Source organism: Bombina bombina, chromosome 1 (genome assembly GCF_027579735.1).
Source record: "Bombina bombina isolate aBomBom1 chromosome 1, aBomBom1.pri, whole genome shotgun sequence".
NCBI classification, from domain to species: Eukaryota; Metazoa; Chordata; class Amphibia; order Anura; family Bombinatoridae; genus Bombina; species Bombina bombina.
This window is the reverse complement of record NC_069499.1, coordinates 560,527,762-560,545,703: the sequence shown is the minus strand read 5'-3', so window position 1 is coordinate 560,545,703 and position 17,942 is coordinate 560,527,762. Positions and strand designations below refer to the sequence as shown.

The following is a 17,942-nucleotide window of genomic DNA, read 5'->3' as shown; positions in this document are numbered from 1 at the left end:
ACTGAACATACCTTAAGTTTGCAGTATAAGCCTGCAAACTGTTCCCCCCAACTGAAGTTCTCCTGTACTCAACAGTCCTGTGTGGGAACAGCCATGGATTTTAGTTACAACATGCTAAAATCTTTTTCCTCTCAGCAGAAATCTTCATCACTTTCTGCCTCAGAGTAAATAGTACAAACAGGCACTATTTTAAAATAACAAACTTTTGATTGAAGAAATAAAAACTACAAATCTAACACCACATACTCTTTACCCTCCCATGGAGATGCTACTTGTTAGAGCGGCAAAGAGAATGACTGGGGCGGGGCGGAGCCTGAGGGGAGCTATATGGACAGCTTTGCTGTGTGCTCTCTTTGCCACTTCCTGTAGGGATTGAGAATATCCCACAAGTAAGGATGAAGCCGTGGACTGAATACACCAATTAAGAGAAATAACTAAATTACTAAAACAACAAATCTAATGATGGCCTAAGATTTTTAAGATTATATATATATATATATATTGGTAAAGAAAAAACTTGCACTCACTGGAACTTTTCAATCAATCTTTACTGTGATCGTGACCTTAACATTTCAGGGATAATGTATCCACTTCCACAGACAACAAGAGATACAAAATTAAATACATTTATAAGCAAACAATTCCTAACCCCACCCCCTAATTAGAATTAAAAAAAACGCTGAAACGGTTACTAAGGTGACCACTACGTCACAGTATCAACAATAGTGCAATAAACATTACATCAAAAAGATGTCTGAGCATATAATTCTAATAAGTGATAGTGACCAATATTAAAACAGAGAATCTGGGGAGAAAACATGGTATGTGAACGCAGAGAGCACAATACCTAACCCCACAGAGGCAGACTATTACAAAGTATACATTAAGATAGCACCCAAAGATTGCAAATCTACAAACAATCCTGCAAGCGAAACTAGAGCAGACAATTAAACCCCCCAAGATACACATTACGTACTGCACTAATACACTCACCCATGCATGAACCGCTATGCAAGAATCACAAAAGCATACCGACAACTCCTGGAGCAGCCTGACTCTGAGCAGAAACCCGGAAGTGTCCAATGCGTCACGTGCGAAATGTATTTCACTCTGTATCACTTGTAGTCTGAGGAAGGGGATACATTATCCCCGAAACGTTACGGTCACAGTAAAGATTGATTGAAAAGTTCCAGTGAGTGCAAGTTTTTTCTTTACCAATAATGATGCCCACAAGCACCCAACAGCAGCCAACCCGAAAGTGAGAGTGCACATCTATGCTAATATGTAAAAAAAAAAAAAAAACGCACCTTTTTACTTAAAGTCTGCTTTTCAGCAGATTCCCTTAATGCCAAAGCATCCCTGTTCACACAGCTTATAAGCTTAGCTAGGGTTAGTGCAGTGATTCATAACTAACCCTAGCTAAGCTTATAAGCTGTGTGAACAGCGATGCTTTGGCGTTAAGGGAATCTACTGAAAAGCAGACTTGAAGTAAAAAGGTGCGTCATGGTGAACCTAATTTGCATATCTTACCCAGAATCCTTTACTGTATTGGAAACAATGTATTCCAGAGGTTTTCTGTGGGAAAAACAAGCCTTCTGGCCTGTCTAGATTTGTTAATGGACTACACAATGAGTTATTTTCTCTTTATTTTGTGCGTAGTGGAGGATTTTAAACTCACCTTTTACCTCCCCCTAATTTTAAATGATATATATATATATATATATATATATATATATATATATATATATATATATATATATATATATATGAATAAATATATTAATAAATACTCCTAGCACAAGAATACAGAGATAAAACAGCTTATATTATGTTTATTCATTAACTTATATCAAACAAAATTGTGCAGCATAGAATTCAAGGTCCCCAAACCATCACACATACTCATCACTCATACAGCAAAAAATAAAAAAATAAAAAATAAAAGATGCAGATACCCCCAAGGCGTCCAAAGGGGGAAACAAATCACCAGCAGTCCAGGTTATGCAGGCAGATAAGCAGTTAAATGTCAACGTCACAATACCTGAAAGTCTGTTTTGAGTGGGCGTGTATTCTGCCAGATATGACATCTGGTTATCACTCCTTGAGAAAGGGCGGAGTACCGAAACGTGCAGAGTTACGTCATCAGCAGTTGACAGGAGAGCCACGAGCATTCCATGTGCTGTGCCCAAGCATCTTTTAGCCAAGTAACGGTGGATGATCCAGACAGGTTGGGCTGCTGAAATTATACTGAATGAAACAGGTGACTGTGGATGACCTGAGTAGGAATGAGCCAAATTGCACTACGAGCCGCAAGTATACTGTTCTCTATAGGCACTCATGCTGTTAGAAGTTGCCGTATTGGAGGTATCGATGCTTACTATGAATGATTAACTAACATTGCTTTGACACACTTTGCACAGTACTACTGAACCCATTAACCTGGGACTGGTGCCAAATACTTTAATTGTTGGGTCAGTGGATAAGCTGTAGCTGCAGACGACAGGCCTCTCTGTTCCTGAGTCTGTTTAGAGGGATACTCTATAAACAGTGGAGACCTTTTACTATTTGGGAAATACACCATAAACAGACTTTAAGGGATTGTGACGTTGACATTTAACTGCTTATCTGCCTGCATAACCTGGACTGCTGGAGATTGGTTTCCTCCTTGGGATGCCTTTGGGGGTACCTCTGCATTTTTTTTGCTGTATGAGTGATGAGTATGTGTGATGGTTTGGGGCCCTTGAATTTTATACTACACAATTTTGTTTGATATGAGCTAATGAATAAACATAATATAAGCTGTTTTTTTCTCTGTATTCTTGTGCTGGGAGTATTTATACATGTTGTTTAGTTTAGGGGTAGTGACAGTATCTCATCCCATGCACTTGTTTTAATATACATACATACATACATATACACACACACATCCCACTTTACTAGTATGCCAAGACTTCAGCACAAGGGCCAGGTAATTTGAATCAGTGCTATGAAGTCCAAAGCGGGATGATCTAAATAGCACATTTTACACTGAGAGCGGTTCATTTTGCTAAGGAGCATATCATACATTTCTATATGCTATGGTGAGATACATACATAAAAGGAGAGTGACCAATAAACTAAGAATTTTAAAATCACATTTATTTGACTTTGTAAAAATCTGAATCAGATTATGCATAAAAAAAAAAAAAATCATATAAACAGTAAACATCTAAAAGGGATGTTAAAAAAACAAATTTACATTATTCCATATAAATCGTCCTTCAAAAAAACATTGTATTCAATGTAGATAGGTAAACTAGAATGTAATGTGCACAGTAATTTACAATACCAAAATTGAAAACATAAGCCATAAGTTAAAGGGAAATTAAACACTTTAAGATGGTAATATAAAATTATATATATATATATATATATATATATATATATATATATATAACATAATTTATGTAAGAACTTACCTGATAAATTCATTTCTTTCATATTAGCAAGAGTCCATGAGCTAGTGACGTATGGGATATACATTCCTACCAGGAGGGGCAAAGTTTCCCAAACCTCAAAATGCCTATAAATACACCCCTCACCACACCCACAATTCAGTTTAACGAATAGCCAAGAAGTGGGGTGATAAAAAAGTGCGAAAGCATATAAAATAAGGAATTGGAATAATTGTGCTTTATACAAAATCATAACCACCACAAAAAAAGGGCGGGCCTCATGGACTCTTGCTAATATGAAAGAAATGAATTTATCAGGTAAGTTCTTACATAAATTATGTTTTCTTTCATGTAATTAGCAAGAGTCCATGAGCTAGTGACGTATGGGATAATGACTACCCAAGATGTGGATCTTTCCACACAAGAGTCACTAGAGAGGGAGGGATAAAATAAAGACAGCCAATTCCTGCTGAAAATAATCCACACCCAAAATAAAGTTTAACGAAAAACAGAAGCAGAAGATTCAAACTGAAACCGCTGCCTGAAGTACTTTTCTACCAAAAACTGCTTCAGAAGAAAATACATCAAAATGGTAGAATTTAGTAAAAGTATGCAAAGAGGACCAAGTTGCTGCTTTGCAGATCTGGTCAACCGAAGCTTCATTCCTAAACGCCCAGGAAGTAGATACTGACCTAGTAGAATGAGCTGTAATTCTCTGAGGCGGAATTTTACCCGACTCAACATAGGCAAGATGAATTAAAGATTTCAACCAAGATGCCAAAGAAATGGCAGAAGCTTTCTGGCCTTTCCTAGAACCGGAAAAGATAACAAATAGACTAGAAGTCTTACGGAAAGATTTCGTAGCTTCAACATAATATTTCAAAGCTCTAACAACATCCAAAGAATGCAACGATTTCTCCTTAGAATTCTTAGGATTAGGACATAATGAAGGAACCACAATTTCTCTACTAATGTTGTTGGAATTCACAACTTTAGGTAAAAATTCAAAAGAAGTTCGCAACACCGCCTTATCCTGATGAAAAATCAGAAAAGGAGACTCACAAGAAAGAGCAGATAATTCAGAAACTCTTCTAGCAGAAGAGATGGCCAAAAGGAACAAAACTTTCCAAGAAAGTAATTTAATGTCCAATGAATGCATAGGTTCAAACGGAGGAGCTTGAAGAGCTCCCAGAACCAAATTCAAACTCCAAGGAGGAGAAATTGACTTAATGACAGGTTTTATACGAACCAAAGCTTGTACAAAACAATGAATATCAGGAAGAATAGCAATCTTTCTGTGAAAAAGAACAGAAAGAGCAGAGATTTGTCCTTTCAAAGAACTTGCGGACAAACCCTTATCTAAACCATCCTGAAGAAACTGTAAAATTCTCGGTATTCTAAAAGAATGCCAAGAAAAATGATGAGAAAGACACCAAGAAATATAAGTCTTCCAGACTCTATAATATATCTCTCGAGATACAGATTTACGAGCCTGTAACATAGTATTAATCACGGAGTCAGAGAAACCTCTTTGACCAAGAATCAAGCGTTCAATCTCCATACCTTTAAATTTAAGGATTTCAGATCCTGATGGAAAAAAGGGCCTTGTGACAGAAGGTCTGGTCTTAACGGAAGAGTCCACGGTTGGCAAGAGGCCATCCGGACAAGATCCGCATACCAAAACCTGTGAGGCCATGCTGGAGCTACCAGCAGAACAAACGAGCATTCCTTCAGAATCTTGGAGATCACTCTTGGAAGAAGAACTAGAGGCGGAAAGATATAGGCAGGATGATACTTCCAAGGAAGTGATAATGCATCCACTGCCTCCGCCTGAGGATCCCGGGATCTGGACAGATACCTGGGAAGTTTCTTGTTTAGATGGGACGCCATCAGATCTATTTCTGGAAGTTCCCACATTTGAACAATCTGAAGAAATACCTCTGGGTGAAGAGACCATTCGCCCGGATGCAACATTTGGCGACTTAGATAATCCGCTTCCCAATTGTCTACACCTGGGATATGAACCGCAGAGATTAGACAGGAGCTGGATTCCGCCCAAACCAAAATTCGAGATACTTCTTTCATAGCCAGAGGACTGTGAGTCCCTCCTTGATGATTGATGTATGCCATAGTTGTGACATTGTCTGTCTGAAAACAAATGAACGATTCTCTCTTCAGAAGAGGCCAAAACTGAAGAGCTCTGAAAATTGCACGGAGTTCCAAGATATTGATAGGTAATCTCACCTCCTGAGATTCCCAAACTCCCTGTGCCGTCAGAGATCCCCACACAGCTCCCCAACCCGTGAGACTTGCATCTGTTGAAATTACAGTCCAGGTCGGAAGCACAAAAGAAGCCCCCTGAATTAAACGATGGTGATCTGTCCACCATGTTAGAGAGTGCCGAACAATCGGTTTTAAAGATATTGTTTGAGATATCTTCGTGTAATCCTTGCACCATTGCTTCAGCATACAGAGCTGAAGAGGTCGCATGTGAAAACGAGCAAAGGGGATCGCGTCCGATGCAGCAGTCATAAGACCTAGAATTTCCATGCATAAGGCTACCGAAGGGAATGATTGTGACTGAAGGTTTCGACAAGCTGCAATCAATTTTAGACGTCTCTTGTCTGTTAAAGACAGAGTCATGGACACTGAATCCATCTGGAAACCCAGAAAGGTTACCCTTGTCTGAGGAATCAAAGAACTTTTTGGTAAATTGATCCTCCAACCATGATCTTGAAGAAACAACACAAGTCGATTCGTATGAGATTCTGCTAAATGTAAAGACTGAGCAAGTACCAAGATATCGTCCAAATAAGGAAATACCACAATACCCTGTTCTCTGATTACAGACAGAAGGGCACCGAGAACCTTTGTAAAAATTCTTGGAGCTGTAGCTAGGCCAAACGGCAGAGCCACAAACTGGTAATGCTTGTCCAGAAAAGAGAATCTCAGGAACTGAAAATGATCTGGATGAATCGGAATATGCAGATATGCATCCTGTAAATCTATTGTGGACATATAATTCCCTTGCAGAACAAAAGGCAAGATAGTCCTTATAGTTACCATTTTGAACGTTGGTATCCTTACATAACGATTCAATATTTTTAGATCCAGAACTGGTCTGAAGGAATTCTCCTTCTTTGGTACAATGAAGAGATTTGAATAAAACCCCATCCCCTGTTCCTGAACTGGAACTGGCATAATTACTCCAGTCAACTCTAGATCTGAAACACATTTCAGAAATGCTTGAGCTTTTACTGGATTTACTGGGACACGGGAAAGAAAAAATCTCTTTGCAGGAGGTCTTATCTTGAAACCAATTCTGTACCCTTCTGAAACAATGTTCTGAATCCAAAGATTGTGAACAGAATTGATCCAAATTTCCTTGAAAAAACGTAACCTGCCCCCTACCAGCTGAGCTGGAATGAGGGCCGCACCTTCATGTGGACTTAGAAGCAGGCTTTGCCTTTCTAGCTGGCTTGGATTTATTCCAGACTGGAGATGGTTTCCAAACTGAAACTGCTCCTGAGGATGAAGGATCAGGCTTTTGTTCTTTGTTGAAACGAAAGGAACGAAAACGATTATTAGCTCTACTTTTACCTTTAGATTTTTTATCCTGTGGTAAAAAAGTTCCTTTCCCACCAGTAACAGTTGAAATGATGGAATCCAACTGAGAACCAAATAATTTGTTACCCTGGAAAGAAATAGAAAGTAAAGTTGATTTAGAAGCCATATCAGCATTCCAAGTTTTAAGCCATAAAGCTCTTCTAGCTAAAATAGCTAGAGACATAAACCTGACATCAACTCTGATAATATCAAAAATGGCATCACAGATAAAATTATTAGCATGCTGAAGAAGAATAATAATGTCATGAGAATCACGATGTGTTACTTGTTGCGCTAAAGTTTCCAACCAAAAAGTTGAAGCTGCAGCAACATCAGCCAAAGATATAGCAGGTCTAAGAAGATTACCTGAACACAGATAAGCTTTTCTTAGAAAGGACTCAATTTTCCTATCTAGAGGATCCTTAAACGAAGTACCATCTGACGTAGGAATAGTAGTACGTTTAGCAAGGGTAGAAATAGCCCCATCAACTTTAGGGATTTTGTCCCAAAATTCTAATCTGTCAGACGGCACAGGATATAAATGCTTAAAACGTTTAGAAGGAGTAAATGAATTACCCAATTTATCCCATTCTTTGGAAATTACTGCAGAAATAGCATTAGGAACAGGAAAAACTTCTGGAATAACCACAGGAGCTTTAAATACCTTATCTAAACGTTTAGAATTAGTATCAAGAGGACTAGAATCCTCTATTTCTAAAGCAATTAGAACTTCTTTAAGTAAAGAACGAATAAATTCCATTTTAAATAAATATGAAGATTTATCAGCATCAACCTCAGAGACAGAATCCTCTGAACCAGAGGAGTCATCAGAATCAGAATGATGATGTTCATTTAAAAATTCATCTGTAGGGAGAGAAGTTTTAAAAGATTTTTTTACGTTTACTAGAAGGAGAAATAACAGACATAGCCTTCTTTATGGATTCAGAAACAAAATCTCTTATATTATCAGGAACATTCTGCACCTTAGATGTTGAGGGAACTGCAACAGGCAATGGTACTTTACTAAAGGAAATATTATCTGCTTTAACAAGTTTGTCATGACAATCAATACAAACAACAGCTGGAGAAATAGCTACCAAAAGTTTACAGCAGATACACTTAGCTTTGGTAGATTCAGCACTTGACAGCGATTTTCCTGTAGTATCTTCTGGCTCAGATGCAACGTGAGACATCTTGCAATATGTAAGAGAAAAAACAACATATAAAGCAAAATTGATCAAATTCCTTAAATGACAGTTTCAGGAATGGGAAAGAATGCCAAATAAGCTTCTAGCAACCAGAAGCAATAAAAAATGAGACTTAAATAATGTGGAGACAAAAGCGACGCCCATATTTTTTCGCGCCAAATAAGACGCCCACATTATTTGGCGCCTAAATGCTTTTTGGCGCCAAAAATGACGCCACATCCGGAACGCCGACATTTTTGGCGCGAAATAACGTCAAAGAATGACGCAACTTCCGGCGACACGTATGACGTCGGAAACGGAAATAGTATTTTTGCGCCAAAAAAGTCCGCGCCAAGAATGACGCAATAAAATGAAGCATTTTCAGCCCCCGCGAGCCTAACAGCCCACAGGGAAAAAGTCAAATTTTAAGGTAAGAAAAAATGGTCAAATCAAAATGCATTATCCCAAATATGAAACTGACTGTCTGAAAATAAGGAAAGTTGAACATTCTGAGTCAAGGCAAATAAATGTTTGAATACATATATTTAGAACTTTATAAACAAAGTGCCCAACCATAGCTTGGAGTGTCACAGAAAATAAGACTTACTTACCCCAGGACACTCATCTACATATAGCAGATAGCCAAACCAGTACTGAAACGAGAATCAGCAGAGGTAATGGTATATATAAGAGTATATCGTCGATCTGAAAAGGGAGGTAAGAGATGAATCTCTACGACCGATAACAGAGAACCTATGAAATAGACCCCTTAGAAGGAGATCACTGCATTCAAATAGGCAATACTCTCCTCACATCCCTCTGACATTCACTGCACGCTGAGAGGAAAACCGGGCTCCAACTTGCTGCGGAGCGCATATCAACGTAGAATCTAGCACAAACTTACTTCACCACCTCCATCGGAGGCAAAGTTTGTAAAACTGAATTGTGGGTGTGGTGAGGGGTGTATTTATAGGCATTTTGAGGTTTGGGAAACTTTGCCCCTCCTGGTAGGAATGTATATCCCATACGTCACTAGCTCATGGACTCTTGCTAATTACATGAAAGAAATATATATATATATATATATATATATATATACACACACATATACATACATATATATACAAAAAGGTAATAAAGCACTCTCTGGACTTCAGACTTCAAAGGTGATGAAATTTAATAAATGTATGTGACGTTTCGGGACACACACGTCCCTTCCTCTGACAAGTGAAGGCTACAACCAAACAGACTTATAAAGGCATACAAAACCCTCCCCAATTGAACCTCCAATCACTGGAGAACGTGTGCAAAATCTAGGTCAAAACCAATAAGTGTTAATGTATATTCAAAATATTCTTATATGTGCATTCTTAAAAAAGTGAAAGATAATAATAAACTGTCCAACAGCAAAATCCTAAGTAAAATATCAATGTGTAAATTAAAACGCTTAAAAAATGCCCCAATGTCCTCATATAATGCTAACTTGCAAACTGCATGACACCCCTATTAGGAGAAATGGACTATCCCACACAAAACAACCATGTTAACGTCACAAAGAGTAACTCCCCTGCACAAGTTTAATAGCCGTAGTAAGAAGATCGAGTCACTGAATCCCATAAATCAAAAAATATACAGCTGGCCAAACTTAAAGAGAGGAGGCAATAGAGCCAAATTACTTCTGAAGAAGGAGACTCGCTGGATATACGAATTGGGAACTCTGATGCCGAGAGGGCTGAATACCCATACAGGATGGCAAGCATACTTGGGTTAATTATGACTGTAGTTGAATACCATCCTAATGCCTAGTGGGAGTCCAATGGAAAACAAATTTGATGAGAAGACATGATTGCATTCAATATGGGGCTCTATGTACCATTCTATCCTCACGATAGTACTGTTGCTACGGATGGCTTTCTTCTTTTTGTCTCCTTTTTATCTCCTTTTTATTCTCCTCTTTTCTCCTTTTTTTCTTCTTTTTCTCCTTTTCTCCTCTTTTTCTTCTTTTTTTTCTTCGATTTTCTCCTTTGGTTTTCCTTTTTTTCTCCCCTTTTTTCTCCCTCTTTCTTCTTTTTCTCCTTCTTTCCTTTTCCTTTTTTTCTTTTTTCTCCTGTTTTTTCCCTTTTTTCCTTTTTCTGCTTCTTTCTTCCTGTTTCCCTTCCTTTCCCTTTCCCTAAACATCCTGAAAAATGGAGTGGACATGAAATGACCTTAACAAAAAGGCATAATAGTCCTTATAATCGTCAACTTAAAAAGGTGAGACTCTAACAAAACAATATAAAAGTCTTCAGATCCAAGAATGGACTGAATAAACCTCTTCTTCTTAGGGACAAAGAATAGAATTGAATAGAAACCCAAAACCTGTTCCTGCAAAAAGAACTGGTATAATCACTCCTGAAAAAAATTCACAGTGTACACTAAGAAAGATAGATTCTTCCCATAGAAGGTCTCACCAGGACTGGTTTGAGAACCGCACCTTCATGCAGTCTAATAACTAGTAATTATATAGTGTTTGTCTCCCAGAAAGATACAAAAAAATGCTTCTTCAGTGCTTACACTCGGAGTTAACCAAATTAGCAGCTGATAAAAACAGTAGTTATTATTACCCAAATAAATGGTACACAATAAATTGACCTCAAAGGCCAAAGGGCTGTATTAACCCTGCCGGAAAATGAATCTATGATCCTTAGATCTAGAACAAGCATTTGTAGTCAGGACATTCACCAACTGATCTACATCACCAGACTAAAAGTAGGGCAGAAACAACTCTAAACCTCCAGAAATAGTGGAGATAATAGAAATCAAACAAATTTTTATCCTAACAAGATAGCGATAATAAAATATATTTGATATCATAATAATAAATATAGTAAACATAATTAAATGAATATTTACTTTAGATGTAAACAGTTATATACTTAAGAAACTTAAACTGCTTATGCTAACTGTTCAACGAAGGTTAAGAGAACAGTAATGTCAGCCACAGATAAAGCTGAGCTAAAAATATAAACAGTACATTCATATGCTCTAATAAGGTTATATTCAAATTCTTAAGAAAGTACCAATTTTCTTACAAATAGTAGTACAGTCCCAAGAGGGAATCAGAATAACCATTCTCTAGAATATAATACAGATAGTATATTGAATAGGAAAAAAGCTCAAAAGCAAAAATGTTAAAATCCAGATTTGAAAAGGATTATTATCATAGTTAATAGGAACACTAGACTCCTAAAAGCTATAAATAGAAAAATGTCCTTAAAGAACAAAAAATGTTCAAATGAAAAATAAGGAGAATTTTAACAAACTGTCTGATACAGGATCCCTTGGGCCAAAGAAACCTTCATCAGAAGAATAAACTTAAATATGCTGTCGGTCAGAACAAAATTAATTAAATCTCAACAATTTTGAAAAGACCTGGTAAGTTTACTTAAAGGTATTATAGCAATCATAACCTTTTATGATATAAGCAACAACATGTGATGTTTACAGATGAAATCAAATACATGAACTGAATATGTAAAAACAGTAATTGTTATTGTACATGTAGAAAGATTGCTAGCATAAAACAAGATAAATGCCACATAATTTAGCTGAAGAAATAACAGCTTAAAACACGAAAAGAACACTTTGCTTTGTAGAATTGTGTTCCAAGGCATAATAGTTTCTACAGTAACAGAGTCAGGAACAGAATGAGCCATGTCGCAAAATGTAACAGAAAAAAAACACAACATTAGGCAAAACATTCAATTTCAAGGCATAATAGCTTTCAAAGTTCATGAAAACAGCGAGCAATAGATGGAGAGGGGTAAAAATAACTAAAATTTGGCGCAAAGAATGACACATTATGCAAAAAGAAGTTAACATTTTTTGGCGCAAAACTAACACCAGGAAATGACACAACTCGCGTCATAACAAACGCGATTTCGCAGCAAAACAACTAGTGTCAACAAAAAATTTGCGCCAAAAATTACGCAATATAAAAAAGCGAGCCTAGATTTGCCCACGAAAAAATGAAAGTCAAATTGAAAAAGACTGAATCCCAGGTAAGAAAAAAGTTTAAATAAACTTCCCAAACATGATTCCTATACTGAAACTGTTTAGACTGCAAAGGGAAATACACATATACCTGTCTCATGGCAAATATAAGTAAAATACAAATATTTAAAACTTTATATTAATACATAAAGCGCCAAACCATAGCTGAGAGTGTCTTAAATAATGATACATACTTACCGAAAGACACCCATCCACATATAGCAGATAGTCAAACCAGTACTGAAAACTAACAGCAGAGGTAATAGCATATAAGAGTATATTGTCGATCTGCAAAGGGAGGTAGGAGATTAATCCCTACGACCAATAACAGAGAACCCTTGAAAAGATTTCCCGCAAGGGAAACCAAAAAATCAATAGGCGATACTCTCTTCAAATCCCTCTGACAAACACTGTACTCCAAGAGGAATTGGGCTTCAGAATGCTTAGAAGCGCTTATCATAGAAGAAATAAAAAAAATTAAGCACAAACTTACTTCACCACCTCCATAGGAGGCAAAGTTTGTAAAACTGAATTGTGGGTGTGGTGAGGGGTGTATTTGTAGGCATTTTGAGATTTGGGAAACGTTGCCCCTCCTGGTAGGATTGTATATCCCATACGTCACTAGCTCATGGACTCTTGCCAATTACATGAAAGAAATAGTGTTCTGCTGTGGGCGGCCTGAGGTGCTCAGCGCAGCATACACTACAGGCAAATAAAGGAACTTTCAGAATAAAGTATTTTATACTTCACGACTGAAAGTCCCCTTTATTTGTTGCACTGGTAAATCCTAGAGTTTCAAAAACCGCAAAGGATTTACTATCACTTTAATGTGACCCTTTAAAGGATTACTAAACATACTACTAAGAGGGACATTTTTCTTTGTTAAAGCATTTTATTTTTAAACTAAAATACTTTTATTTCTCTGCATGAAACACAAATTGACACTCCCGCAACACCCCCATGCTGCTTGAGATAAGCATGCAACTAGTGAATGGAGTACGCATGTTTACTTGTTCCTTTAATGGCCAGATTCTTATTTAAAGAAGCAATAATGTGTTTAACCCTTTTGATGAAATAGAGCATTTTATTGTTATTACTAGCACATCTCTTTCATGGAAAGGTTTATTCTTACTGGTTTGGTGATGTCAAAGACCACAATGGCGGCCTGCGCTCCTCTATAATACATGGGGGCGAGGCTGTGGTACCGTTCTTGTCCTGCTGTGTCCCATATCTCAAACTTCACAGTTGTGTCATCAAGACAAACAGATTGCGCCAGGAAAGCAGCTGAGGAAACAAAGAAAAGAATTGCAACACATGCATGTTACACAGGATAAACGGCACGCACCTCAGTGTTTAGAAGAGGCTGGTTAACTTATAACACTTAATACAATGAACAAGGGAGCTAAAATGGATTTCTGTTTTTTGTTGGTTTTTATTTGTAATAATTTATCAGCTTCACAGACCAACCATAAAAGAAACACTTTGTGGTTGTAACTAAAGTTAGAGCATCTTTTAGATTTCACCCAATGAAGATGTTGTAGTCACAAATAACATACAGTACATTGAAAACAATTCACACAATAAATTAAAGGTATTTTTTAATAATCGTTTTATATAGACATATTCTTACAGTGTAACCTGCTGGTGGTCCTTGACAGCCAATAAAAATAAGGGGAGAACGGAGCCAGCTAGCTCTAGTTACTCAGTTTATGTGAAAGACTGATGTGAACGGCTTATTGCACATGTTTGTTGGCATTCAGGAGAGCTGCCCGGCTTATTTCTGTCTGTGAACATGTGATGTTTTGCAACAGACATCTGGTCTTGGAATTCCCACGAACCCTTGCTGGTTCCAATGTGAAATAAGGGCCAAAAGAAAATCATGTGACAATGAGGCACTTAAAAGTTTTAAAGGCACATTAATTCCCTAAAACAAGTTGGATACTTTTGATAATACTTTAAAAATGGCAAGACATTGTCCTAAGCATTTTTCTACTTAAAGGGACACTGAACCCAAATTTTTTTTTCATGATTCAGATAGAGCATGCAATTTTAAGCAACTTTCTAATTTACTCCTATTATCAATTTTTCTTCGTTTGCTTGCTATCTTTATTTGAAAAAGCAGGCATCTAAGCTTCTTTTTTGGTTCAGTACTCTGGACAACACTTTTTTTATTGATGGATGAATTTATCCACCAATCAGCAAGAATAACCCAGGTTATTCACCAAAAATAGGTCGGCATCTAAACTTACATTCTTGCATTTCAAATAAAGATACCAAGAGAATGAAGAAAATTTGATAAATTTGAAAGTTGCTTAAAATTGCATGCTCTGTCTGAATCACGAAAGAAAAAATTTGGGTTTAGTGTCCCTTTAAATTAATAATGAAATATAAAACCTACTTCTTCATATGTTAAATTAATAATGCACAGGGTAGATAATTTATGGCCACCAAAGCAGATAATTGGCAAGCTCCCAAACATGTCAGAACCAGACAAGGTTAAGTAAAGCTATTTATTTTGAGAATGATACAAGTCAATGAAAGGCTGAACACTCATAAGAGAATGGCATTTTATTTTTAGGTGTCTGTCACCCGTTTTTGAACTGTATTCAATCTGACATTAGCATGGATGTGTGTGTTTTGGAGTGAACATATTACGTACAGGTCAACACTACAAAGCCGGCTGTTAATTGGACATTAAAAGTTGTTTTTTAATTTGCGGATTTTGAAATAGAGTATTTTAATATTAATGATCTAAATGAATAGTCTCTCTAAGCAGGATTGGTCAGGACAAATAAAGTAAATACGGATAATTACGGTCATACAAAATATATATATATATATGTATGCTTTATACAATATTTTTTTTTTACTTATTGCCCACTGTCCAGTGCTTTCAACTACCTCTATATAATCCATAACATTCCAATGTAAAAGTTGAATACTCTAATTCCTTATAACATGCAACGTTTGCTTTAAAGTCATTTCTAATTCTTTGGGAAAATGTATCTAATGATTTTGTAATTATTTTTTTTAAGATACATCAGTTAATGTGTTTTTCTAAAGTATTGGAAGTGACCCCTATATGTATATCGCCCATAAAGGGGTTAAACACACAGAAGAATTCTAGCTCAGGAGCCTCAACATATTGTGGCTTATAAGCAGGGCACAGCTTCTGAACCAGTTCAGAAAAGCATACAAATGTAGCTCCCAATCATTATCAGTATCCTGCTCAGGAAGTTAAACACATAGTTAGGAAAGACACAAATCCAGAAATGACATGTTTTAACTAACAAATTAGAGCATGCAATGTTTTCTTAAGAATGCGCTTTAAAAAATTCCAGAGGGTAGTGCACCCAGCATGTCCCAGCTACCACCCAAACCAAAGGATACAGATAAATCAGCCAGTCAGCAGCTGTAGTGAGACTTACTGAAGCTACCGATTGGATGACCTGCCTGCAGCCCTTTGTGGGGCTGTCACAAGGGTATACCAGGTGCCCATTTACTAATAAAGAAGTTGATGGAGACATCTGAAAGGGAAAATGAAGAAGCCGCATTGACTTCTTTATGGGGCAAAACATTTTCAAGTTGCAGGTTACTGATGGTTGTGCTCTTTAGCCTTGTTCACTTTATTTATTCTCTATATTACAGTTATAAGTATATGCAAGTAAGCATTTGTCCTACTTTTACACAAGTGAAAAAATTAAGATATAAAAATCAGATGCGCCCTCTAAATTAGCTATAAAAATATTGCTAGTGTTGAAGTAATGTGCACTGCAACTTTGCGATGTCTGTGTGATGCTTCAAAAATAGCTATAATGTGTATCAAGATAATAAATTGTATATAAATGTCATGACAATCTATATATAATGTTACTTTAAATTAATAGATGTTGATAAATGATATATTCATAATATGACCATCTCATATATTGTTTTGACAAAGATAGTCCACACTCTAGGAGATATTTCACAGATCTCCAGGCAGCAAACTCATTCCAGATCGATGTTGGCAGTCGCAGGTTCTGTTAAAAAGAAGAAGAGAAGAGGCGCCAAATGGTGTGTATCGTTTGAACTACAGAAGGCCAAGCCCCCAAATAGATCTTACTTACAGGATTTCCAGCACTTCTCAAGTAGTTCAAACGATACACACCATTTGGCGCCTCTTCTCTTCTTTTTAACAGAACCTGCGACTACTTTTACACAAACCTTACATGCTGCAATTGGGCGCTTGAACTTAGTCAAGGACATCCGCCTCCATCAGGGTTCCCCTACTAACACCAGTGCTGTGAAAGCATTGAGCAGCATTTGCTGTATCGTGGTGTTGTGCTGTGGAGTTTTTTAAGCAGTGAGCCGACGAAGGCCTTTTATTAGCTCATAAGGGACTATGCTTCTTATTCATGGTTTGTAGCTGGTGAAGCTTACATTAAGTGCTTTGTAGATAGGGTGAGTAAATCATTTTTTTTTTTTTATGATTCTTGCTACATTGAGATCTTACACGACCGAGTTAGAGAGTTATGTAGGACATTATATTTGTGCATACGTTCTTGCATACTACTTTAGGCATTTGTGTCAACTATGATCAGTCTATGCACAGGATAGTATAGACCACTTGTTTCATCTGCGCAGAAACTACCCACATACACAGGTGGGGTCTGGGAGCGATAGGGTGTTGCTAGTCCTGTTTTTCACTTTCCACATGCAGTAAGTTGTTTCTCTTATACTATTTATATCTGCACTTTGTCCGTATCATTTGGTATTTAGATACATTATTTAATAAAGGTGTTTTTATTATATGTTGCTTTGCTTAGGAATATCTGTTTTCAGTGAAATCATTTTTAGACTTACTTTTGAGTCCTGTAATCCCATGCTTTTTAGATGGTTGTATTAACATCCATTTTCCCTTACAATCATGTGGAGTAGTTGATGCCTGGATTGGCTGCTCAGCAGAGGTGGTATTGTCTCAGCATGGAAGGGGTTAAGGTGAACTGTTATTTCTTTGTGTGGAATCTGTATTCAGAGAAGCTGTGGGCTGAGCCCCCTTCCCCCTCCTTAGCCTAGTGATGTAGTGTAAAGGAATGCAGAATGCTCCTCCGCTTGTAGACTGATAGTGGGGGCTAAGACTTGTTTTTATTGGCCAGACTCGTAAATTATAACCCGGGCGTTGTCTTTGACAAGACAAAGGAATATGTTTTAAGTTCTGCAACAGCAAGGTTTTTTTTAGTCAGAACTGCCTTGGTACCAAGGGACTAACATCAGATGGCAGCTCTTCCTAAAGGAATTTGATAATAAGTAGGGTATTGTGTAATTCTTTTCATGTCCCATTTTGTTATTAAAGAACTGTAGCTTTGCATTTGTATGTTGTTTTGAATGTTTTTATAATTTTGCACTGTGTAACCTGTGTTGATATTTTTGTTATTAAACACATAGAAAATCTCATTCTGTCTTTAGGCTCTAATATCTGAATTCACACTCCTGTTGAGACAAGGTTAAAGGCACGTACCCAATTGTGAAATAGTGTGAGTTGTTAGGGGTTCCCCAAAACTCTCCTTTAATTTAAAAGTTTTGGTGGTGGCAGCAGAGAAATTGTTAGAGCAGCGTGGACAAGATCAGGGGTTAATGTGGTGGCTCATTTAAGGTCCTTTGGCAGAGTTGCAAGGATAAGGGAACCAGAGCTGTGTGCCAT

At 37.1% G+C, this 17,942-nt stretch overlaps 1 protein-coding gene across 4 annotated transcripts in view; it reads right to left on the bottom strand.

The window, feature by feature from the left end:
* LOC128645632 (ras-related protein Rab-5B) overlaps positions 1-17,942 on the bottom strand; it is a 207,745-nt gene that overhangs the window by 84,611 nt on the left and 105,192 nt on the right. For all 4 annotated transcript variants that reach the window (XM_053698752.1, XM_053698750.1, XM_053698753.1 and 1 more), the window contains exon 3: positions 13,392-13,543. In XM_053698752.1, coding sequence (XP_053554727.1) covers positions 13,392-13,543 — 152 coding nt within the window. The remainder of the gene's footprint in view (positions 1-13,391; positions 13,544-17,942) is intronic.